This window comes from Bombus bifarius, unplaced genomic scaffold (assembly GCF_011952205.1).
Source record: "Bombus bifarius isolate JDL3187 unplaced genomic scaffold, Bbif_JDL3187 scf7180000008023, whole genome shotgun sequence".
NCBI classification, from domain to species: Eukaryota; Metazoa; Arthropoda; class Insecta; order Hymenoptera; family Apidae; genus Bombus; species Bombus bifarius.
The window spans coordinates 936,048-961,862 of NW_022884396.1; the positions used below are offsets into that span (position 1 = coordinate 936,048).

Below are 25,815 nucleotides of genomic sequence, written 5' to 3' on the forward strand. Positions count from 1 at the left end.
CATCGGCATACCAGAGCACTCGTGATTTGCACGCGTTATCCGGCGCACAGCACGAATCAACCTCTGAAATACGCGTTCACGCCGGCTACTAGACTCTACGACTAAAAGAGCAACGTCGATATCGTAGATTCTGTAGCGTAGAATGTAGGTAGACAAGCCACCTAGTTTTATTGGATGCAAAACGATAAATTATCCAGTAGAAAGTCTGTGACGTGCAGTAAGCTGTGAATACGTCTTATCTCTCGATAGAAAAGGAAAGCCAGTAATCTGCATACAAATCGAAACCCTAGACGAATCCGAAGGCATTGAATTTTCTTACCGGGTATAACGTTGACATTTTAATTTGACTTTTCATTTGATTCGGTAATTCTCATCTGGCTGGTTGAGAATCATAGCGATGTAGCTCAGTTTTATAAAATACCTTGTTATCGCGAATTATCCACCTTATGTATTGTCAGGATGAAAATTATTTTCATAGGATACAAATTTTATTCCATAACACGTGCAAATATAATGTACTTATCGAGTAGCTTCACTAGTTTTTTTGTTTTGATTTTTTGAAAATCTTTTCGTTGATTCTCAATCTAATAGTGAAATACGCGGCAAAAGTTCAGATCGTATCGATCGTCAAAGACGCTACCAATTTTTCGCGATTCCATATTATTACGAAATGTTCGTTATATTTTTTCATATCGTGAAAAAGCATCGTAGCAAAGAATAAAATTGTAATTTAATTATTTACGAAATCAAAGGGACGATACCTTTAAAATATATAACTAAATTCGAATTCTCAAATGTTTGGCTCGTATCGCTGTGATTTTCAGCTCGCTACCATAGCGTTTGATAATTTTCATATTTTTCTTACACTTTCCCTGGATATACAAATAGAATCGATTCTACAGCAAGAATGATAGACTTGATTTCACGGTGGATCAATGAATTCGATTGTTTCACGCGTGATTTGAGCGAACGATCCAAGACAAATCGTTCACCTTGACCGTGAATCGATGTTCCGTTTCAGGAACGGAAGTGCCGCGATCGACGCCAGCCAGAAAGTTGTCGTTCGCGTAAATCGAATCGATACCGTGTCGAGACTGCCGATTCGATCGGGATAAAACGAAACGAAGCGAACCAGCGTGTTCCTCTGGAGCGAATAGAGGAGGAATCGAGAGGGTACGCGAGGAATAGTCACGACTCCAAAGTAGGTGAGTATCCTGGAACTTATTTAAGAAGCAAAGATTCTATAAACGGTTTACGAAAGCTGGAAAAATAAATTCTTGCAAGTTAAAGTCATAATATCGAGAATAAAAGATACCAATACGTTGGAGAAATTAAGAATCCAAATCAGTAAGTTGCACAGTTCAAAGTTGGAGTTTCTCGAATTTTGGGAAATTTCAAGCTGAAAATTTTGATGTTGGTTAAATTAATAACTGCAGTTTCGTAGAAACTAGAAAAATTAAAAGCTGGAATTTTTTCAAATCGAACCAATTAACAGCTAGAATTTGTTATAGTTGGAGAAATTCAAAAATGTGGTATCTAAAAGTTGGAATTTAAGGACATTGAAATTATTCACTTGAGACTTTTCAAAATTACGATTCAATTAGAATGTTCTATCTCTCTCTCTCTCTCGATGGAAATAATATTTAATAATACACAGTAGACGATGTTCAAAGAGATCTTGAAAATTGGATCAATGAATCAGTGGATTAGTAGAGTTATGGGTTGGCGATATTTTATGAATGATATATTAAGGTTTTTTTCAAGATGAAATATGAAATATGAAATAACGTAACACCGTATTGAATAAAGTAAACAGTAAATACTTAATGACCGACAATCTTTCAAACGTAATTTACGAATTCTACAAAGTCACGATCGATGCAATCAAGCTTGCAGTTGATTTTATCGCGTGTAGAGTACAATGCTCGCGGCGAGTCAGAATGTAGGTGGCCATTATGACGATGGTAATCAGAATTTCATGCAGGAAATCGTCGGTGAATGATGGCATGGTACTGCCGTTGTTTACAAACATTTTTTATTTTTTTTTTACACGCGATGTAATTAACGACGGTATAATTAACGCGCACTTTCGCGAGAAGCAAAACGCTTCCTTCCGATCGAACGATTTATTCTTTCGATCAATGCCACTCGCCTAACGCCATTTAACGCTTTTTTCGGACATTGACTAGCCGACAAAGAGTATTCTTTTTAATTGCTATACTTTTCCTAATGATACTACCTGATATTTATTAATTAATTAAAGTTATCGAAGTAGTCGGTATTTTAGATATTTCGGTTTCTAGATACCTGAGTATTTTTTATTATTTTAATATTCTTTTTACAGATATCTGATGATCTACGAATGATCGTAAACGATGATAAAAAAGATTCATTATAGATAATAGAAATTTATATATCGCTACAGAATATTTCTTTGCGAAATCGATACAACTGGTATTTATTCGAACAAAAGTATACGCGATTGATGTTTGCCAATTACTTCTATCATCCTTTATAATTAACTTTTGTAATTCATTTTTATACAATGCTCGTCTATTTTATATCAAGTTTGTATAATAACTTAAATTCACTCTCGTCGAATATATTCTTAAAAGAGATTCTTCCTCTTACTTGCGATACATTTTATACGAACAGCATGTGGGAATACCAGTTGTTGAAAACGAGTTGGCACACGTTATCCCCAGGTTTCACGTGTTCGTCAATTATCACGAACGCGACGGCAGCAATTAGTACCGTTTCAAGAAGCCAGAGTTACTTTTTCCTTCTTCGGCTGTTGTTTCTGATTTCCTCGAAACTTTCGTTCTCTTCACGATCGATAACCTTCTTGCCCATCAACGTCACGTTCGTTTCGTCATCTTCTCATAAAACGATTTCCTCGTCCTATCATCGGCAAACTTCCCCAACACCGCATTAATCTTTCTCTTCCAGTAAATTCCAATCTTACTTCATTTCGTTTCACTTGTTTTCACTAATAAATGAACAGTTCCCCCAAAAGAAAAAAAAATCCTACAATACCAATCTATGCAATTACATGAAACGCGCGTTACTCCCGGTTTATCAATGGAGATCGGATACAGCGTAAATGCCGATCGAATACATTAGGAAAGCTTGTTTCCTTCGATTCGCATGCATTCGTTCAACGTTATAAGCCGAAAGCTCGTTTACTACATTTTTATTTAAATTCTGTGCACGCTATACTTGGACGCGCATCTACATAATTCTAATTATTAAAAGAGCATGATCTAAAGTAAGATGTTCCAAAGACCGGATGCGTGTCCTGCTCAGATAGTCGAACGAGAATTTTCGTAGCCTGCGGCCCACGAGTTCAAGGTTCTAATTAGCATCGTTCTCGATCCATTTTTCAGCGGATCATCCTGGTTTGGTTTCCTGCGAGATCCAACGAGCACATGCAAAACAGCTACTTGGCGGGATCGGTTGGTTGTCGAGCGGCTCGCGTTAAAAAAGGTTTTCGATAGATAACGGTCCGCTCGTTGCGGAAGCGCTCCCGTTCAACGATCCGCGGACGTTGCTCTTAATTATTTATTACGCGTCGATGACGTAACCCTCGGGGAATCGTTACGGTGTCAGACACGGTGGAAATTTTATTAATTCGAATCGTCGCTTCATCGTGGAAATCTTTCTTCTTCTTTGCTAATGATTCTTTGTTTCTTATGTATTACATTTAGATACATGGGATTATCAGTCTTTTTCCTTCTAGTATTTGACCCTCGATTCGCATACTGGGTCGTTTTCCATCAGTGATTATCATTAATTTTTCATTTTTCTCATACTTTTGTTTAAATTTAAACTCTGCTTGAAAAAATTAATTTAGCACGTAAATGTCGATTAAAAAGTACTCGGGCGATATTCTAGAAACTTGAAAGTATGTTCAAGAATTTTGGAGGATTTTTTAAAGACACGAAAACATAGAAGAAATAGATTTCGTGGACTCGAAGGACGTTTCATGCGGGCGACACGACGTTGGGAAAAGCGAGGTTGCAGGCTTACGTGGTTAAGTATGGTGTTATATTTGTTTTTAATTGAAGTATTTAGTCCTAGTTTTAATCTTCTTTTTTTTTTAGATTTCTTTTTCCATTGAAAATGAGTGATCATAAGTAGTTTTCTTCTAACATTTAACCACGCTATTTACCATGTTTTCGAAGATTAGATTCGTGTTTCAATTTTAATACTTTTAATGCACCAGGCTTTCCAAAGACAAGATTCAATTCTTATCAAGTTTATAAACAAATAAAGATTAAAATTCCACTTTGATCTAGAAATAGATTAAACAATGACACCTTGATGGTATTCTCTTAATTTTTGCCTGCTTCTAAACCGGATTTCGCAAATATTCCACGAATTGTGTTTCGAGGACATGTTTTGCCACGCGCGTTTCTCATATTCTGCTATTTTGAAACGTAAGCTTTCATCAACGTGTCGTCACGATAACGATTAAGAGCCGCAGATGGATTAACGTTTCTCCGCGATTTCCTAGTAATTTCCCGCATCTTGGCGTCCTCGCTAATCGATCAGGACTTGTCATGGGAATCGTTCAATCTCCACTCGTCGACGATGATTTACAACGCGAGACAGACTATTACGATCGTTCTATAATAATGTGAGATTTCAGTTGAAAGATTCATTGAACGATACAAAAGAGACGATCACGTCGAATTCCATTTTAAACAACTAATTGCCTATATACAATCGAAAATAATCTCTTCTAATATTAAACGCTTAACTTTTCAAAGAAATTCCCAGCACACTTAAAAATTACAATCGTCGTGCCGTAATCTTTTCTTGTCTAATCATGAAACACAGGCAATTACGTTAAAGTTTATTAATACTCGAATTCTTCCTGCATTTTCCACGATGATAATGAAAGCCTGTTCTCGAATAGTTGCCGACCATTGTTCCGCGGAGGCGGCATTAATTACTCGTGTTCCTCTTTTGCTTTCTTCTTTCCTCGTCGTCGTAGCGGTCACAGGCACGCGTCGAAATGGTCTGGCGACAGTGAGGTCGACAGGCGTCGTTTGGCAACAGATGGGAAAGGTATCTATGGCCGTAAGAAGTGCCGCTATGTCCCACATCGGCTGCCTACGATTCTGGCACGGTAACCACGTTCCCTTATTATATGTGCACACCTTCCGGCAGGTGGTTCCCGAGATTTGCTTCTCTTCCTTACAGGGATGCGTAGAGTTAGATTTATTCGAATATCGTATGCTTCCTGTACTATGTACTATGAAAAGCGAAAAGAAGATAGGACAATTCACATGTGCTGTATTCACGAAAGAATTGTCGTTCGGAAATGACGATTAGACTGCGGACTATTTTTGCAAAATTCCTATTTTTCCAAAATTCCTATTTTTATAAACGCAAGTGAGGACGTGGAACTTTCACGCTGGTTTCATCTGTTCGTTGTTGTTAGAAAATAGATGTATGTACATGTGTATTGTACTAGCGAGGAATGAAAGAGAGGAAGACAAGCGCATCGCGTATGTGTCGAACGAATGAATGTGCGATGAAACAAATTCATTGCTGTTTGAGATGTACAAGAGAATAGAGGGCTGTTCGTTAATATTTCAAGCTATTATGTTATGTATAAGATAGCTCTTCTGTTCTAATAAATTTTGTATCTCATAAAAAATTAACAATTGTCACGATGAGTATTTTGTATTTTGGATATTTCATGTATTTTTACATTTTACGTGAATTTTCGTATCGTCGAACATTCGGTAAACGCATAAAAATCCGCGGTCTAACGACGATAATTAAACATCAGACGTACACGCTGATACAATCTTTTTATTCGAACAAGACGTTGAAATTAGTACAAAGCAGTGTAACACCAGCTGTATTTGTACCTAACGTTTTTCTCCTTTCTAATTTCCCTCGATACCTCTAAATCGCGTGCTCGACTTACCAGCTTTCCTCGTTAGGGATGGTAATTACAGCCATCTTGATCCTTTTTTATTATACTAGCACGTTGTTAAAGGTATTTAAATGTAACAGACCGATGCTTACGTATGTTCAACGCTTATATTTTTGTTCCCAGATTTCGCGAGATATCCCACAAGATATCTTCAAGCACGTACTTGAATTTTTTTTCACTCGTTGACACGATAATCCGTCTCGACCTTCTGCTTTCTTTTTCCAAATTTTGAAGCGAATTTCAGATCGCACAGCTGACCGGAGCACAAGTATCACTATGAGCATATTACGAGCAATAAAATTTCCCATGAACGTACAACCATAAGCGGTATAATTATTAGCTGATACATTATCGCGCAAGAAGGTACAGTTTAAACAAATTTGCGACAAACCAAACGACGAAATTGTTCCTATCCAAAACTGTCTGCAAAAGTTCTTTCTATATCGACACCATCGAAGCCTTTTTGGTATTCTATTTTTTTTTCTTTTTTACGCATACTGGGTGCTTTATTTATTTTGGACGTTATCTTCGAAAACGAAATACAGAAACAGATCTACTTCATCTACAATTTACGTTAGCGTTTTCTTCACGAAATCGTGCAACTATTGCACCCTCTTGCATCTGACATTTGACGACAAAAGGGAGTAATCTAGCGTCCCAATCCGATCTATCTGCACCGTTGAGTCGATGGCGTTAGCACCGGAAGTGGATGTCCGCCTTCTCCGCGTTGTCGCGTTCACGCGTTTCTCGTTTCGACCCAACGAATCCAAATAGACGCTCGTTCGTCTACCAGAACCAGTTTCCCTAAGACCAATATCCCTATGCCGTCGATTACTGTCAACGTTATTTTCGCTTAAAGTGAAATTTCGTTGTAAATCTGAAGCTCGGCGTAGCGTAAATTTAACAGGGAAAATTAGTAGAGTGAATTTAATTGCCTGTTAAAATGTCCGAGCGAGTAATAAGTTAGCAGAGGAAATTGAAAATACCAGGGTCAGGATCTGCTGTAAAATCGTTTGGTAATAAATTCAAACGGAGAAACGTTATATTTAGAAGTTAATTACACCTGTAAAAGTATTGTTTAATGTTATTCGTGGAACAATTTCAAGCTAATTGTATTTGTAGAAAATGTCCCGGATAATGAAGTCGAAAGATCGACAATTACGTGGAAATGTTTTACGAGAGAATAAGATTGTTTTTTTTCAAGTTACATTTTAAAGAATCTTATTTTTATTCTTCCAATATCTGTCATCTCATCGACACTGGTTAACACTTTTCTTTTACATCGCTTTTGATGAATATAAATTAAAAGATCGATTCTCTGAGAAAGTTTTGCATATCGCTATATGTACGCGACTATTCTCTAACAAAGTTTTGAGAAAGATCTTCGAAACGCGGACGTTAACGGACAAAAAGCGAATATCGAGCATCTTGAGTGACATTTAGAACGCAACAGCATGTTATCCACGTGGCGAGTACTGTTGCCTTTCTTGCAGAATGTATCGCCATTAGGAAGCAAGTGGTGCTTGTAAAAACAGATCTTCTGCGTGTTCGACGATCACAATCGCGATGAACGTACTTACCCTTGGAACCGGTTTCACGGTTTCTGCTAGGATTACAAAGGTATGTCGAAGTACTATGATCCTTTTTTCTCGATTCTAGGTCGAGATCCATCGCGTGGCTGTAATTGGCACGATAAAAAGAAAAGGAAGAAATAAGAGAAAATAGAAGGTAAAACGTTTTAATCGTGTCAATTATTGTCACGATATAAGGCAATTTTTGTTTTTGTTTATTGGAATTAGTTTGAAACACGTTGGAATTATATTGGATATGTCAGCAATTTGTATCGAAATTATCTTCGTACTCGACCTTCTTGCATAGCGCTTCGCTGGCGAACTGTTAGATCTGTTTTCGGAATAATATAAACTCGAGTTAGTTTCTCAGGTTAAAATACCATGGTATAACCGTTGCCCACGCATAATTAATGGATCACTCATTTCACATCTCGCGTTCCATATAATTCAAACTGTTTTCCGTGGGTTTGGTTCAGGGAAATGTACGGTATCCGACGTTCCTGCTTTCTGATACGATCAAACTCCACGCTGTATGTTCGTTCGCCAGTTCGTTGTTTGAGAGAACGTGCAACCTAAATCACCATGTGCCATTTTATATTCGCGGTGTGGAATATCGTAAACAGTACCTGAGAACAGTACCTTTCGGATATAAGTCAGGAAACTTTGAAAAAAGGACGAACATTACGAAAGCAAATTGACAGAATTGATAAATATCATTTACGTAACAGATAAACGAGAGAAGCGCTGAATATTTGATTTTCACTGAATTAGATTTGTGATAGTAATGACACGACTTTGGTAGTTAGCCATGGCATTCAAACGACCTTGGGAAGAAGCAAAGCGACCTTGATAATTACTAACGACTCGTAAGTGACTTTCAGTGCTAATATCGCGACGTCGATGACGGTTTAAGAACTTGAAGCGACTTTGAATAGCGATGATTCGACTTTGAAAATTATTGATAATCTTCGAATGACCTCGAGCGTTAAGGGCAAGCGATCTTTCACGACCTCGTGGTTAGCGAGGAAAGTATATGCAATATATAAATTTGTTTTTTTTTATTAATTTTACACTCTTTTTCGTAATCGTTCAGATTATTAGTCAACCTCAGCATACGCTGCATTATTACGTGTAAAGTACACGTAATATCGTGGTAATTGTTTTCAATTTTCAGTTCAGCCTAATATGAGATATATCGAGCTTATAATTCACCTGACGAAAATTTAAAAAATGCTATATAACGATTCACTTCCGTGATTGTACCGTTTAAAGCAATTTTTACGGTAATTAATTCTTTATCAAAGCGATCTTACAAAGTCTTAAGGTGTTAGTACTTTCAAAGAAATATCCTGTAGGATATAAATTAAAATGTAAGTCAGACTTATACAGTCAGAAATAATAGGAAGGCAGAAATATTTGATTGATGCGACTTTCGGACGATAGAACAATCGATTTTTATTAAGGGGGTATTCTGGTCTAGAAATTTGAAAAAATCGAAAATTTTTTTTCATATTTCCAAAGTTTAGACATTCGAGAGTATGCCCTTAAAAGGATTTTTCAAAATTTCAATTATTTTACGAGTTACAGCCATTTTTGTGACGCAGCATCTGCTCCGGTCCGACCGGGACCAATGTGCAATAAACGATAGACGCTGCTCGAATAGCTACGTCTCAAAACTTTAAACGCGTTTTTCTCGAAACTACTTTTTTCGAGTTGGCGTGCACGATATCTCAAGTTCTAACGAACCGATTTATTTTAAATTTGGTCTGAATATTCCTTATATACTCCTCTATCGTCCGGACCGCGCTCAGCTCAAAATCTTTAATATTACTATTTTTTAAACGTTCGGAATTGTCAAAAAAAACGTGCGAAATAAGACATTTTTTTTCAAACGGCCGTCATTTTGTGAAAAAATTTTGTGTTGACTTTTTCAAGATTCAAACGATAGCGGCATCCATACTAATTAAGAATCCGTTCGCATTTTTTGTTTCGGATGACCAGAAGGGTTGATATCGTGCACGCCACGACACCCCATTTTCTTGGCAGCACCTACTTTACCAGCTCATAACTTTTTAAATATTGAATTTTTTTTCAGTGAATTTTTTACGTAATCTCGAAATATCAATAAACAAATGCTAAAAAGAAGGGTAGCAAAAATATTTGTTGTTACGCTTGTACAGAGCTTCAAAAATCGCCCGAAATTCATGCCTCTAGACCAGAATACCCCCTTAAATCTCATTTCTTCGAACAGAGAATGAGAAAATTGTCAGTTTGATTAAATATTTAAGGGCTGCGTATCTTTTTGGCCGCTAAGCTACATAAATTTTCGGCTGATGAGAAGGTACAGTCTCGCTTTCGTTTGTTTATTTTCTAATACACACGCGTGGTTTGGTGCAACAAGCGCCAATGTAATATTTTTGCAAAAATCAGTTAAACTCTGTACTAAGTTCGTAAATAATTGGGCACTCTATATAAAAAACGCCAATTTCAAATTCTATGTGGAAATTACTATAATGGCACTGTATATACGTCGACGTAAACATTTTTCATAAAATAAAGTTTCTGCTAAAAATAGCAAAGTCAACGTAGATAAAACAAATAGCATGTCCTTTAATTCTTCCTTTTTGTATTAGAAGAGAAATTTGAAACAGCAGAAACTTGAACACGAACTTTTTATTTATTTATTTATAAGCACCGACGTTGATATTTCCTGCATCAAGCCGCAGATATAATAATTCGTGACAGGAAAAGAGTATCTTTTAGTAATAAACATTCCGTTCGGATATTTGAATATTCGGATAACGAAGGCTCTACCCTAATACAGATCGTTTTTCCTCTAAACGAACGTTTCCATCTTTTATTTCTTCCTTCATAGTGATGGTCGTAAACCGCCAAATAGCCAACGAAATTGCGTAAATTGCACAAATTGTATAAATTGGAAATTATTCGTGCAATCGAGTATCGCAGAAGCTTTCCTTCCTCAACTAGGTTCAGCGATAAAAGTTTAGGCAAAGTTCGTTCGTCGAATCGATGTTTTATTCATCGTGTGGATCACATTAAGCCATGTTTCGTAGGAAACAGTCGTAGAAATCTCGAAAGTCGGTGAAATTTTCCAGTCGAACTTCCTGTACGTTTTACAGAACCCTAATAATCTTTTATTCTCAAGCCATTTAACTAAATTATCCAAACAGTATGAATTCGATCTCGCTGGCGCGTTACAGTTTCCCGGTCGACTTCCTGCAACGAAAGCAGAAAAACAGATTTGATCGTAACGGCGACTGAATGTAACGCAGCTATGCAACTCACTCGCAATGATTTAACGCGTCGAGTATAATAAAGCTCGCTATTACGGAACAACGAATCAACCTTCTTCTTAACTAATTACGCGTAATTCGTTAAGTGTCAGGGTTTCCCATACAACTTTTTATCGTCGCGTGGCAGCGAAACACGCGATCGCGGTACGATGTGAACACGCTTTGCTTTAATTTAGAACGCAAGTATTTCTCTCCAACGCTGTTACAACTACGCTCTCGTCGTTAGGTGGTATTGACAAAATCCGCAAATCGCTTAGTTGCCAACCCAATAGAACACCAGAGCATAGTTGTAACATCGTTGGAGAGAAGTACTTGCGTTCTAAATTAAAGCAAAGTCAATGCCACCTAATGAAGAAATCCGCAAATCATTTAGTTGCCAACCCGATAGAACTCCTGTTAAGTCTTTAACAAAAGAGAAATCATAGTAGTCCATCTTGGTTAAAAGATATTTCTATCTTTCGTACTTGCTGTACGCATCCCCTGTACTTTTCTGCCTACGAATTTCCCGTAAACGCGACAAATTTCGCAACATCGCCCGACATATCTCGCATATCGTGTGCGGTTACGTCATACGCGTAACCCCAATCGAGCGTGGTGGTTCCGATGCGCGCGTCCTTCCCCGTTTTCGTTGGCTCGTCTCGACGAATCATCCAGGAGATTCACCCAATTCCCGAGGTGATCGGCCAAGGTAGTCACGAACACGCTTTAGCATACACGTCGCGCCGCGCAGCGAAGGTTATTCAACCCGAGCAGATCTCGTTCGTAGGCAACGCGGAGTAACGGGTTCCCGATGACTCGTGCATGAGGCGCCTCTCCACCTTGCCGGATTACCCGGTGGTCAGGCTGCGTGCACGCCGGGCCCACCGCTTCTCCAACCTTCGAGTCGTAGATTCAGTCAGCCGTGCACCATTGTCGAAACATCGTCCTGCTGCACGACACGATCGCGATTCCTCACCGCGTCTACTCCTCCGCCAATGATCCTAGTTTCGTCCCGCGATCGCTAGCTTTGTCTCGTCTTCGTAGAACGTTCGAGTTTCAAGTCGGTTCGAACAGTGTTTCTCCGTTTGTCTTTCAGTTTGACGAGTAGTTTGCCTTCTGTAGTGTCGCGTTCTGATATTTTCTTTGGTGTAGCTTTCTGCTTTCCTTCGTATCTCGTTATTGCGCGTGTTTGGTGATTAAATGCGGTTTCCAGGAGGATTCTGAGATTCAGGTAAGAGAAATTCCAAGGTTTCAGACGGCTTGGTCTTTGATTTCGATCCGCGAGAGTCAAAGGAGCGCGCGCTTCGTGCGTTTCGCTGAGGATTCGCTCGTCGATTTATGTTTATTCAAGTTCGACAGGTTTCCGTCTACGGTGGTTCGTACCGGAACTGGTTTCACGCCATAAAGCGAGCAATTTAGATTTTGTAATGGCGAAACTCGAGTACCAACTATTTTACAGGATGATCGTGTTCGCGTAATTAAGTCGTTTTTCTCTCGAGACGGTTTTAAGCGCCATGGTGGAAGAAGGAAGAATTCCCTTCAACGAGAAGAAGCTTTCAAAGCAGTTTCGAGATAACAAAGCTAAGATGAAAGAGAAACGCAAGAAATATTCTCTCAACGATCGAGTCTCTCGAGATTTAAACTGACCAACCTGTGATCGATTTTCCACTTTCTAGAAGTCTATCAATGTTAATCTCGGAATACGTAAATGGTATTCAATTTTTCGCAAATCGAACGATTCATCTCCATACGGTTGTCGGTTTAATTTCCCTATCGTTCGGTTATCGCAAAACGCTAGACGAGCTATGGAAAAAATCATCGGCGCAAGGACATATTCGTCTCCATTAGCCTCGTTAGGATTTTAATCCCATTATCCAATTTCCATCGTTCTACGTTCCTTGTACAAAGCTACAAGCTATGAAAATCATTGCCAAACGTGGCAGAACGTTCAGGAACCCGTCGACCTGGAAACGCGACGACGGCCACGGTCCATTCGGAGGAAATACCGTGACGATGCATCGCTGAAACGACATTCGCGATTCGCGACACACGTATCAAAAGTATTTCGACTTAACGGTACGTTGGTTGTAATCGAGCTACGAACACTCTCCGACGATTTGCAGTGGCCTCTGACACGCTTGCCGGCCTACACCGTTGGCCATAAATATATCAGGACACCCAGTGATTACGTTTAATGGAACGCCGAAACGAATTTTACTTCGCCTTATAATACTTTTCCTTGCAAATAGACCGCGCGTTTTTCTTCATTCGTAGGAAATTCGAATATGCAAAAGTGGGCAGAATGCGTGCGATATAAAGCATCGAAAGTACAGTAGCGGTTATAGTATTTAGTAAAACAATTTTCTACCTGGCTTTCATTTACCTAATTACCTCCATAAAAACATGAATTTGCGTAAATAACCGTAGTATATTTATTTTATAGGATACGTATGGTAGCGGACGAAAGAAAGCTTCACGGCTATACAGTACGAAATGTACGAAGACTATAATCTTACGAAACGCATTTATATTTGACAAGAGCAACGAACGAACGTAAAATATACTGCAAAGTAGATTATCGTTATCAACGTAGCAGAAAATCGTCAGTACGAGCGTTATTGACGCTTATAGAGCACCATACTTTTACGCTCTCTTTCGTCCGCCACTGTACAATGCGAGTCAAATAACAGATTTATAACGAAATAACTGAAAAATAAAAAAGTAGTCGGTAACGTTCGATTTGTACGGAATGTCTGTCAATGTTGTGACGCTTACGGCCAGGTGTGTACGTCGGAGGATGCACAATGTGCTCACACCGACACATTCAAATGGGGGGAGGGGGGGACTAAGAAGATTGATAGTCCAGGTACCGTTACCGGACACCAATATCAACGAAAAAGATGCAACGGTACAAAATAAAAGAAAAAACACGATACTTTTACGGCGTTCGAAGAGAAACCACCGGGGAGCTTGGAACGCGCTCAATGTTGGGCACCGATTGAAAGGAGAATGTGGATGTTGGTCAGGCTCGGTGTGCACGACGAACGCTTGGATTTAATTGAGATGGAATTTCGGCTGGTAGGATTAGGCTGAACCGGTTATAGTATTCGATGGAGTTTAATTAGGATACGTGATTTGGATGGATTTTAGAGTTTTTTAAGTAACTGCTGTAGCATTCGATTGGATGGGACTAGAATTTCTAGAGTTTAAGTTCTCCATTGCTTGTATTGGTTGGCAACTAAGTGATTGCGGATTTTGTCAATACCACCTAATGACAAAATCCGCAATCACTTAGTTGCCAATCCAATAATATTTCCAAGATGAAGTTGGTATTTTTAAACATCTCCAGTGTCTGTTTTAAATGTTCATCTTTAATTTTTAAGCTTTTGGAGTATCTGTTAGGTTGTATAAAATTGACGAAGAAATTGTACAAAGAAGAAAGAGTTAATTCAAAAAAGGAAGAAAGCAGTAAGAAAGAAAAGTAAAAAGAAAGAGAACGTCTTTAAAAAAAGGATTATTCACATTTTATCGCAAGGTTTCGATTTGCATAAAATAAAGGCATAAAATAAAATTGAGTATTAAACGGTGTGTTCCTTCGCGTCTGTGCCGCGAAACGACCGCAAAACTCCTCATTTCCATGCGATCGGCATCGCGAAGCGAACGACCAAGACGTGGCTATCGAATACGAACGATCACCTCGATCGAGACCTTCGTACGCAAATCGACGATCAAACATTCCCGACGTGTCCCACTGGAAAACGATCGAGCCACCTGTTTCGATCGTCATTGCGTCATTGCTCTGTAATTTATCGTAACGTACATTCATTTTCGGATACGTTTCGTTAAGTGATCGTTCCACTGATTCATCTTACGAAGTTGGCTCACCTTCGATAAGGTCGAGGTTAATTTCTGGAGGAAGAAGCGCACGTGCTTCCTGGTAAAGCTACTAAAATTATTCCATTCGTGATAAACTCTGAATAAAAATCGAGTGGATTATTGGGTCGAGGATAAACCTGGTCCTTAATTCTTTTCTTTATTATTCCTTTTTAATGCTTCGTTTTTGTAAGCAGAATGTATTTTCTAAGATATCAGGTTGTCCGAAAAGTTTCTTTCGGTTTATAAGATGATAATAGATGAACAACAATTTCTGTTTTATATTATTTTATCGAATTAGGTTTTCGTTATATTTCTATTATTATATTCGTGCACAATTCAATAAACTAATATGAAACAAGAAACATTGTGCGTCTATTATTTCCTTATAAAACGAAAGAAACTTTTCGGACAACCTAATATAACAATCGACGATTAAAGATAAGTATAAGCGAGAGAACGTTCAATTGCAGAAAATCATAGGCAAAGCTAAATTCCAATAGGAAATTTATATCTTCGAAATTTTAAACACTAGAACATTGATTCGCTAAACGTCAAAGCAGACAGTTGCAACTATATTTCTAAATATTAACGTTAAACATTGAGATTACTTGCGTTTATAAAGGTTTCAACATTTGTAATATCATTTTTTGGATTGTACGACTAAGAATTACAAAATCCATGATTAACATCACTCAGGCAGGAAGATATAAATACGGACGAGTTTTACGGATGAAAAATCATTAAATGTACCGTAGACATTACGCAGTCAAAAAGATACAAATACGTGGGTAGATGAAACTACTATTTCTCGTTTTGTTTCAGTGCAAAAATGCGGATGAAGCTGTTAAAGATCGTGGTGGTCCTGTTGCTGTCAGGATCGGGCAATGCCAGGCCGCAGAAAACCGGTAAGAATCAACGTTTCTCATGAACATAGTTACGATTATCCATAAAACGTGAATCGTTCGAGGGAAAAATATTTATTTCATAGAGGAAACGTTAAATATTTTCGCGTGAAATAGTCAAGAGGAAAGGGATATTCCGCGAACACTAGACGTTCTGATTGTCGGTTACTCGTCGCAAACAGGCTATGTACTTATTTGATTGCGAATCCTCTAAGGGAAACGTTGCTAGTTTCCATGAAACTTTCCATTTAACAAGGCGAAGTTTAAAGTCTTTAATCAAGCGACGCGCTATACAATTATCGAGGATGACTGTCTTTCGTGTCTGTTAAAATGTTGAAATTATTACGATAGCACGGATACGACGATAGTTTTATCTTTTTCCTAACGAGATTTCCTTTCGAGGCTTCCTTATGATGGAAAAACGTGGGGGCGGATTTTGCTCCATCGTTTTCTGTATTTTGTAATCGTAGCTGCTATTAATTACATCATCCTGAAAGTATACGTACACGTAGAAGATAATTCATAGGTGTAGCTATACCAATAGCCTAAATTTTCAACTCGAAGTCGTTAACTTTTAGGTAGAAAATATTCAATTATTAAAAACAGATGATATCGTCGAATTACGAATTTTTGCTTGTTAAACTCTCTCCCAGCTCTCAATTCCCACAGGTAATTCTCAACGTTTTCAACATATATTTTATTCTACGTATACTCCTTTATATCTTCCTGTCGTTCTTTCGTTCGCGAAAAGGAAAAGCTTCGTTTTATCGCGAAATGCAAATTTCTCGTAAAGCTTTGTATCTACCGAAGCTACTGTGTCCAGTAAATTCGTGTTTCACCATATCGATCGTATCGACCACGTTCCGTGTCAGAGGAAAGCGCGGTGTGTAGCACGTGATTACGCGAACCAGTCTGCACGCAGATTACACGTTCACCAGGAAATGTAATTCCCGGAGTCGCAACAGAAATTTTCTATCCGAACGACGATCGTCCACCGATTCCTCCTTGTTTGTTACAAAATTTTATTTCGTAACATAAAAGTTTCTTTCTTCTTTTTATCCCTCTAACTAGGTTTTTATTTCGCTGGCCAATTACGGCTGTTGTAATCTTCCAATCAATAATCTGTTGTTTTCTAAGAATTCATAACAACCGTTGTTACGAAACGACTATTCAGTGGGATAACGCGCGTGCAATGTGTTTCGATCGGATTTTATCTACAGGGCGAATATCGTGGGAAACTTGAGAAACCCAAGTGGATTTAATTAACGTTATAATGTAAATGTAATTTTCCTATCATATCGTTGTATATACTTGTTATTTCATAATTTTCGAAATGTTATATTTTTATATTAATGCTAATAGAAATCTCTCTTCCTCTCTTTCATTCGAGAACTAATTATACAATATAAAATATACAGGGTGGTTGGTAACTGGTGGTACAAGCGGAAAGGGGGCGATTCTACGCGAAAAAAGAAGTCGAAAATATAGAATAACAATTTTTCGTTCGAGGCTTTGTTTTCGAGAAAATCGACTTTGAATTTTCGCTCGGTACGCCTGCACTTTATCGCGTCTCGTTATAAGGGATCTCACTGTAGATTTAAAAAAAATAAAAAAAATTTTTATTCCATATTTTCGACTTTTTTTTCGCGTAGAATCACCCCCTTTCCGCTTGTACCACCAGTTACCAACCGCCCTGTATATAACGTAATTATATTATTCGCATAAAAATATAATATAATATAATTTTTCCCCATGCTATCCCGGAACAATTCTCATTTCGTGCTTCTACAAATATTATATCATTATCTTTCTATATTTTCGAATAATACGTACAAAGTAAAAGTTTATTTCAGAAATGAATTAACTTTTAATTAATTTTCAGAAGGATCGATTCAAGTTCAGCCATCGAGGCCAAATCCTGAGCAATGGAGAGGCTCCGGCGTGCCCCACACCGTTCGAGAAGATAGCAGGTACAGGTGGAATTCCGGAAGTAGTACTATTCCGTACATTAACTTACATTATCGCGATAATGTTAATCCTCCTATCGAGTCTAACGTCGAGGTAAGTGTCGATAAAACGAGACAACCGGCATCAACGCGCTTTCTTCGGCCGAACTCGAACAACTTCTGGAATCCCTCGAAGTTTCAACCAAGAAACTCAGGAAAGATAATCGACAAACAAAGTACGAGCATGTTTCATGAACGATCAATTAAAGGCGACCATCTAACCAGGTTTAGAAACACGTCTCGTCGTCAACCTATAGTGCCAAAGAATCATAGCACTGTTTCAGGTGATTCCACTAAAGAATCAGCCAATTGCTTCCCAAAAACAGATCAGAGACTTAATGTAGGTTATAGACGCGTACCGCTTCCAAATTCGAGAATTTCGAACACGAAGATAGTCACTAGAAGAAATTCCACGAAAAATGGCCCTACGCGAGATCTCACGCGCGATAGTCCGCGGAGAAAGGCGAATGATATGTTGATGAATAATTCAGGATCCAATGTCGTAACCTTGAGCCAGAATTCGGAATTCTCGGGTCAGGAGGAAGTGTTTTCGCTCACGCTGGACAAAAAGGTCGAGTCCACGACTGCGTTCGATCACGTCGCGGCCATCAGAAAGATCACAAGCATGTTGACTCGCAATCAGACTACCTCTAAATTACCTTTAGAAAACAAACACGGCGTAGACGTTGGTATTCCGTCGACTCTTTCTTTGCACAGCCATTCCAATCGTTATTGGGGCTCCAAGCATTCCAACAGAACAAAAATTCGTCGTCCTCAAGGTCATTCCTCTAATTCGAACAAAAAGAATCAGAATAGGCTTCATTTAAATAAGATGCACGTCAAAAGGAACAATTCTTCTATTTCTAACACGAGCTTGAAGAATTGGCCCAATAGTGCCATTCAAAACGACGAAGATTTTCATAATTACGATCAATATACCACGATAGAAGAGGATGTGAAGCCAGAAGAGGTGGTTGAGAAACCATTTCCATTGAGAAATTCCACTTTCAATTATCACATACCTGTTTCGAATCCCAATTTTCAAGAAATAGTTCACTGGTTGAAAATCCCGGCTTTTATGACGAATGGTAGTCATATAATGGAGAGTGATCAACTCAATAGTCCAATTAGCCTTGCTTTTGATCCAGTTTATCAAAATCTGGAACCGAATAGGCCTTCTAAGCCGAATATCGTTCCACAGCTCAAGCCTGGCTTCATTTATCCTCTTCGTCCTCCGAGCTATACCGCGGAGAAGGTGCCAATTTGGCCACCGAGTGGCCCATCGAGGAACAAGACTCAGGATCCTTTCGTTCACAATCCACAGACTCAGGTTTCTCAAAACACAGTTGTTCAATTAATAAATACAGACTCGAGCAGGCCAAATAGGACGACTCTTGGGACCAAAGTGCCTCCAGGATTTATCAGGCCAATTCCGCCTGATCCTTCAAGTCCTTCGTCCTCTTTGACCTCTTCAGGGTCTGGTTCGTATCCCCCTTTTGCCTCTTTAGCTTCGTCAGGATCTGGATCGCACTCTCCTTCGTCGAGTCTCTCGCAATTGTATCCTTCCACCGCAACAACTTCGAAGCCAGGCCCAAACGTTCACATAGGCTTTACCTCTTACGAGGACAACGATAAAGTACCTGATCAAAAACCTCAGACTCCGATGGTAACCTATGACCAGAGTTGTCCTACGATTCTAATAAACACCTACACGAGAATCAATAACACTATTCAAAGCAAAGAAGGCTGTACAGACTTGAACATCATCATCAATTCCCAAGTGTTCAACACTAACGCCTTCAAGTCTACACCTCCCCCTCTGCCTGACCAATCCAATCCTGAAAATTACCAGGTTTATGGAGACTCAGACAAATATGGTAGCCAAATAGGTTCAGATACCAATTATCAAGCAATACCTATCTACCAACCCAGTTCTCCAGGATCTCAGTGGCCTCAGAACAGTTACTACGACTCCTCAAAGTACCCACAGAACCAGAATCTTCAGCAAAACGACGTTTCCAACGTGGAGGTGATTCAGGATACCCAGATCAGTATTTCAAGTCCAGCTGAAGTTTCTCCTCCAGTCGAGTCTTCCTTAGAAGCAGTGGAAGAAACTGATCCGTTAAACGACAGTACAGGTTCTTCGGCACAAGTTGGCTCAGACGTTGGTCAAGCAAACGATTCTCCAGGTGTGAATTCATTAGTCCGACCAGCTGTGACACCAGCTGCGTCAAATCCTGGCTCCTCAGGATCTACTAATATCTCTCCGGCAGGTCTAGGCACAGGATCATCTTCTATTCCAAGTCGTCCAAGTCACGACGATGACGACGACGACTTTGACTTGTCCCCGAGTGGTATCATGGAATCCATAGCTTCGGTGTTCACTTATTTCACGTTTGTCAATCCCTTGCATTATGGGTTCTTCAGCTTGGCAGCTGCTCCTTTCACCGCTCTCGCAGCTGGAATGCTTGGTATCGTTACCTTTATCTATCCTTGGCTGTTCCCTGCTTCGTTTAGCTTTAGCAGGGCTAACAATAATAATGGCGATAGCCTTTGGTATAATATCGAAGAAGTGGTGATCCAGTCTTTGGAGAAGTATGGGAGGATGAACGAATGGAAGAGTAAGAGGAAGAAGAGGAAGAGATGAAACATTGGAGAGTTTCAGATTCAGGTTCTCCTGATAATTTTTCATCATGCGAAGATTTAAGTTTGGGTTTTTTGAGACAATTTAGAACCTCGTGCGTTGATATACAGGGTAAGTTAGGATAGTTCCCGAAGAAACGAAGGGTGTCACTGTTAGAACCAGGTGGATGTTAGGAACATATGGCGTATATAGGATGATTCAATGGTGAAGTTTAAATAGATCATATGGTGGTCATAATTGCAAGTTACCAGTGCTAATAAATTCTCCTGCGAATACAAATAGAATAACAAAATCTATATTCTATACGTTAGTTTTACAAATTACAAATTAAAATAATAAAATTGGGCAACAGAAATCTATAACCTACAGCTTTTCATTTTACGTATCCGTAGAAAATTTCAAGGCACAGAATATATTAGTTTATGAAACAAATTTCTGCTTAGATCCCATTTTTAGTAGGATTTATGAAAATATAAATTTTCAGAAATACAAGTGGTCTGTATATAAAGAAACGAAGAAAATACAATTATTGGATCAGCCTGTATATTGCATAATTATTAAAAAGTTTTCTTATACTAGAAAGTTTTAGAATCTCTAGTATTTAATATCTTTAATACTAATATTTTTTAAAATAACTCTTAGATTTTATTTATTTAATTTATGAATCGTTTGAAGGGCAAAGGACATAGAATGGTGTCTAGAGAATAGAAAATTAACCTCGCCAACGGTAGCTTTACTTAATTATGTTAATAAGTAAGTATACAGAGTACGAAGAGATTTCCTAGCAATAGAAACATACACACACAGAACAGTATTACAGATGTACTTATGCTATACCTTTAATGATAATGATTTACTTTTACGTTACTTCGAATTACGTACTTTTCTTTAGAGTATCTAGGGCATTGCTAGTATTTGTGCCAGTGAATTGTAATTGAAATAAAACCATTGGAACGAACAAATTATGCGTTTCTTTCTTTCAATACAACCAATAATTTATCACATTTCATATGTCTTTCTTATCAGCAGAATATAGTTATCTTCATATACCTAAGAAATAGCCTTATCAAATTCCAATCCTATATTCCAAAAATCATTTGCCATTACAATCATTCCAAAGAGATTATTGAAAATTACTCTGTATCATAAGATCCTTGAAAATAGTTAAAATAATAGAATCTATTTTAACATAAAGATTAACAAAACAATCCTTTTCCTGAAATATTTCACAGACTTATAGAAAGGTAAGGAACAAGCATCCATTGATCACTCTGCTAACTAAATTATTGCTATTTAATGTAATTTAAAGATATCTCAATTGTTATTTAAACTGCCAATTTAATTTACCACAAATTTGAAGCTTTAATTTTCCGAAAATCGACGTAATCTTTCAATCTTCTTTCAGTATCCATTCGAACGACACGCAACGTCACCTGAAAGACATGCACCACATCGATCAGTCCTTAAGAACGGTGGCCACTCAATTACTAAACGTGACCAATCCCGAAGAACCGCCAAAGATCCTCGACAACGTGATCAAGAGGCCCATTGCGAGTCAAAAACCAATCGAAAGAAACGAAGCCACTCCGATCAAAGAGATATACGTGAACAATGGTCCACCTGCTAATATTGGATTTGGCAGACCGATCAATTCCAAGTTCAACTACTTCGAGACGAGTCATCCAGGTCAAGCAATGGCCATCACCGAAGAAGAACTCGAAAAAGAATTAAGTTCAACGCGTCTGATGACTGCTTATAAGAATCATGCAACGACCACTGGTGGAATTTCCACATGGATCCTTCTAAACCCACCGTCGACAACGACGAAGACGACAGAGATAGAAAAGAAGACGAAACAGCCGTTTCAAATGGAAGTGAAAATGACTGTGAAACCAACGACTTTGATGGAGAGAGTGGAAACCACTGAAAGAGTGACAGAGAAAGTTACCATGCCCGTATCCACGACATTAGTCATGGATCAGTCTTCTACTACAAAGAAATCTGTCTCAGTCGACACGAAGAAGAGCACCGAATCGAAACCAGAGAAAATTCAAACCACAGAGAAGGTAGAGTCCATGCAGAGTACCACTTTGAAGGTTCCACAGACTACTGCGAATAATTTGGAGAATAAGGAGGCTGTTGTTAGTACCACGAAGAAGATACAGATTTTAAGAACGACACCTAAGCCTAAGATAGCTACCACGAAGACTACCGTATTATCTAAACCTTCTGGTTCGAAGCCTTCTAGACCTAGTCAACAGAATAGGCCTAAGCCTCCTATGAGAAGAACTACTACCGTTAAGCCGGATTCTGCGAAAAATGAGACTGTTTCTACTGGCAAGATAGAGAAGGTTACTTTCAGACCGGTTCAAATGATCACCATTCCAAAGAACAAGGTAGAAAGCACCGAGAAGCCTATGTTCGTGACCAAGATCAAAGCGTCTATCGCGATGGACACTCAGAAGACTAGCACGCAGTCTTCGGCTTCTTCCATGGCCACCAGTTTAGAAGTAACTACGACCTCTAGACCGACTACGATCGAGAATAATCTAGTGGAGGTGTCTGTGAAGCCGAAACCAGTTGGTACAAAGGTGAATAACGTATTGAAAGTCCAATTGAAGAAGCCTCTAGACGAGACGACAAAGATCGAAGTAGAACCCATTAAGGTGAATGCTCCCGTGTTGAAGATCGAGAAAGTGGAAAAGAACGAGGTTAAGAAAGAAGAAGAGAAGGAAACAGAGAATCTGGACAATAGCAGGATAGATTTAATGAAATTTGATTTTAATCCTGAACTGACCAAGATCAACGTAAACACAGAAGTTTCTTCGACTTCAACGAGCACCACACAATCGACGACGTCCACTTCGACAACTAAAAGACCTAGGAACAATCCTAAGAGGAAGAAGAATAAAGTCAGAAGGCGAAAGCCAACTACATCCACCACTACAACCACTGTTTCTTCGGTGATATCTAGTACGACAGAGAAAGATTTAATAGAGGAACCAATCGCTGAAAATGGTATACAGGAGTCGAAGATAGTACCTGAGACCAAGGTGGCTGGTAATTGGACGAAGACAAAGAAGAAGCCAGCTTCGACTCCCATTAGTATGCAGATTTACAACTTCCTGAGTCGAGAGGTGATGCCTAGTTTTGGAGTGATGTCTTTGGTGGGATTGGGACTTGGCCTGGCTTCTTACTTCTTGTATCCGCTCGGAGGAACCGTCACTAGAAGAAACTACGACGTTGAGCCTAAATATAAGTATAATTTCGACGAATACGGTGGAAACTATGGTCAAAGGGAAGAGGAGGTCTTGTCTAAAGTTCTTCAGGGTATGACAATTGACGAGAACAAGTATCCTGGCTCGAAGGACTATGACAACAATTACTATAGGTACCAACATTATGACGGAGGTTATGACGCTCAGCCAATCAAGAAAAGCGATCAAAGGTACCCTCCTTCATCTGCAATATATCGTCCAGAGAACACAGCGTCTATACATAAATATAAGAACACTGATTATCGTTATTCGGATAGTACAAGCACTCCAAATTACTATGACAGGTCTAAACATCGCGAGTACGTGGTTGGATCTGCCGCTCCTGGCACAGCCAACCGACAATTCGTTGTTGGAAGCATTCCCAAAGAGTACCCACCTTACGAAGAGAAGATTCCTTCTTTATCGACCCCAGGAAAGCTGGCTAACAGTTACGAGCCTACAGAAAGTGGGCAGATACAGTTCGACCACGATGTAAACCAGAACTTTAATTTTCCTGTGGGGTCTGCTCAAAACTATGGTCCAGTACAGACAGCTAGACCAGATGACACTTACGAGGAAGTTGAGATCACACCTACCGCGGTTGCTGTGGAGCATGGACCTAGGTCTCTGAAGCTTAAACGGTCTCTCCTGGACTTGACAAAGATATCTCCAACGGAGACACGTCGTTCTAGAAAGAGAAGGGACTCCGTAATTCAAGTTATACCATCGAAACGACAATTGGAAGAGGAAGGGAAGGAGCAAGATTTGAGCAACGAAATCCTTAATATCATTGACTCAGCTATACCCGAAGAAGACTATACTCAGAAGAAGAAGAACAAGAACAAGGAAATGGAAGATTTTGCGAATAAAAGAAGAAAAGAGAAAGAGGACGAAAGGAATCGACTGAAAGAATCCACTACCAACAGTCAGATTTTAAAAACGAGCACAGCTGCCCCTGTGGACACTTCTACGGTTTCCACAGCGGCGAAGGAGACTACCGAGTCTCCTACTTTTTCTCCGAGTTCCACGGAAAGCGATTCTGAAAGTAACACGACGAATAATCCGAAATCGACCGAAAGCACCAGCGAGTGGATCGATCTGACCACGGCGAAGCCAACCGAGCAGAACGGTTTCAATCTCTTCAGTTTCGTGAAGAAGATCGCCGAGATCAAGTTCAGGCTCGGTCTGACGCTCCTTAAACACGCCAGCGAGGGTTTTGCCAGATATCTTGGCCACGTGCAGAAGAGGATCAACGGAGAGGAGTGAATAGGCTCCTTCCAGGAAGCTGAATACAATGGACTCGAGTGACGACCGCGATTTATACTGTCACTAGGTCAGCACGTACCTTATTCTTCGAGCACGTCAGGACATCGTCTTGAAAACGGAAGTCCCTCGTATCTTAACATCTGTTCGAGAATTTCGAGAGGGTGGAGACGATTTTCGGACGTTTTATGGTTGGAAAGGTCTTTCCACGAGGGTGACTTTCTGTAGAATCTGAAATACCTTCGTCGTTTGTTTTTTCTTTTTTCTTTCTTGTTGAATATTCAGCGTTTTTTTTTTTTTTTTTTTAGGGAAGAAATGTTTGTTTCTGGAGGAAGAAGGTAATTTTTTGAGAGCAAGGTATTGTTAAATTTTTACAATATTGAGATAGCAGGATTGTAAGATCGGGGAAGAATTAGCATTTGACTGGAATTATGTATATTTTGTATTTTTGCGTAAGAGATTGATATCTCTTGTTTTAATAATTTGCGAAGATTCCTTTAACATTTTTATAATATAAATGTTTTATATTATAATTTGACATTTTATATTATATTAACATTACATAATATTCGAAGAAGGGTGTTTCTTTTTGTTTGGAAATGAACATTTCTTCTTTGTTACGAAAATGATGAAGTTATTTTAGCTCGTAGAACCAGACAGCTCACCCTCTGTTAGTATAATACTCTGACGATGAAGAGAACTGCTCTTTCTATATGTTTTAAATAATTCTTATTGCGTAGAATCATAATTTTTGCAAACTTTCTTAGAAATGTTGCTTCATCCATTTATTAATCTATAGTTTCATTAAAATTTCTGTCGTGTAATTGGGATCAAGAGAAGAGGAAGAGTTGTTCCTGGACGTGAATGAGTACGACAAGCTTTAAAAATAAATGTTAAGGAATAGGATTTCTCGCATAGAATCTAATTTCCATTAAAAGATATATTCCAAGAACGCTTTCCCCGAATTATAGAAACGTTTTTTAGGGAACGCTAAAGGTTTTGATAAACTTTCAACGAAAAATTCTATTTTTTTATTCTCCAAGTGACTCT

At 38.9% G+C, this 25,815-nt stretch overlaps 1 protein-coding gene across 1 annotated transcript; it reads left to right on the plus strand.

Annotated features, from left to right (window-relative positions):
- The first annotated feature begins 1,033 nt into the window (after positions 1–1,033).
- On the plus strand, positions 1,034–25,535 carry LOC117207150. The gene is made up of 4 exons (XM_033447081.1): positions 1,034–1,205; positions 15,516–15,598; positions 17,478–17,565; positions 21,651–25,535. Exons 2-4 carry the CDS (start codon positions 15,523–15,525, stop codon positions 24,766–24,768), a joined length of 3,282 nt encoding a protein of 1,093 aa, XP_033302972.1. The 5' UTR covers positions 1,034–1,205; positions 15,516–15,522; the 3' UTR covers positions 24,769–25,535.
- The last annotated feature ends 280 nt before the right edge of the window (positions 25,536–25,815 follow it).

Coding starts and splice junctions, on each gene's coding strand:
- LOC117207150 (XM_033447081.1), top strand. CDS start 15,523: ATGCGGATGAAGCTGTTAAAGATCGTGGTGGTCCTGTTGCTGTCAGGA. Junction 15,599..17,477: donor TGCCAGGCCGCAGAAAACCG/GTAAGAATCAAC, acceptor ATTAATTTTCAG/AAGGATCGATTCAAGTTCAG. Junction 17,566..21,650: donor ACCGTTCGAGAAGATAGCAG/GTACAGGTGGAA, acceptor ATCTTCTTTCAG/TATCCATTCGAACGACACGC.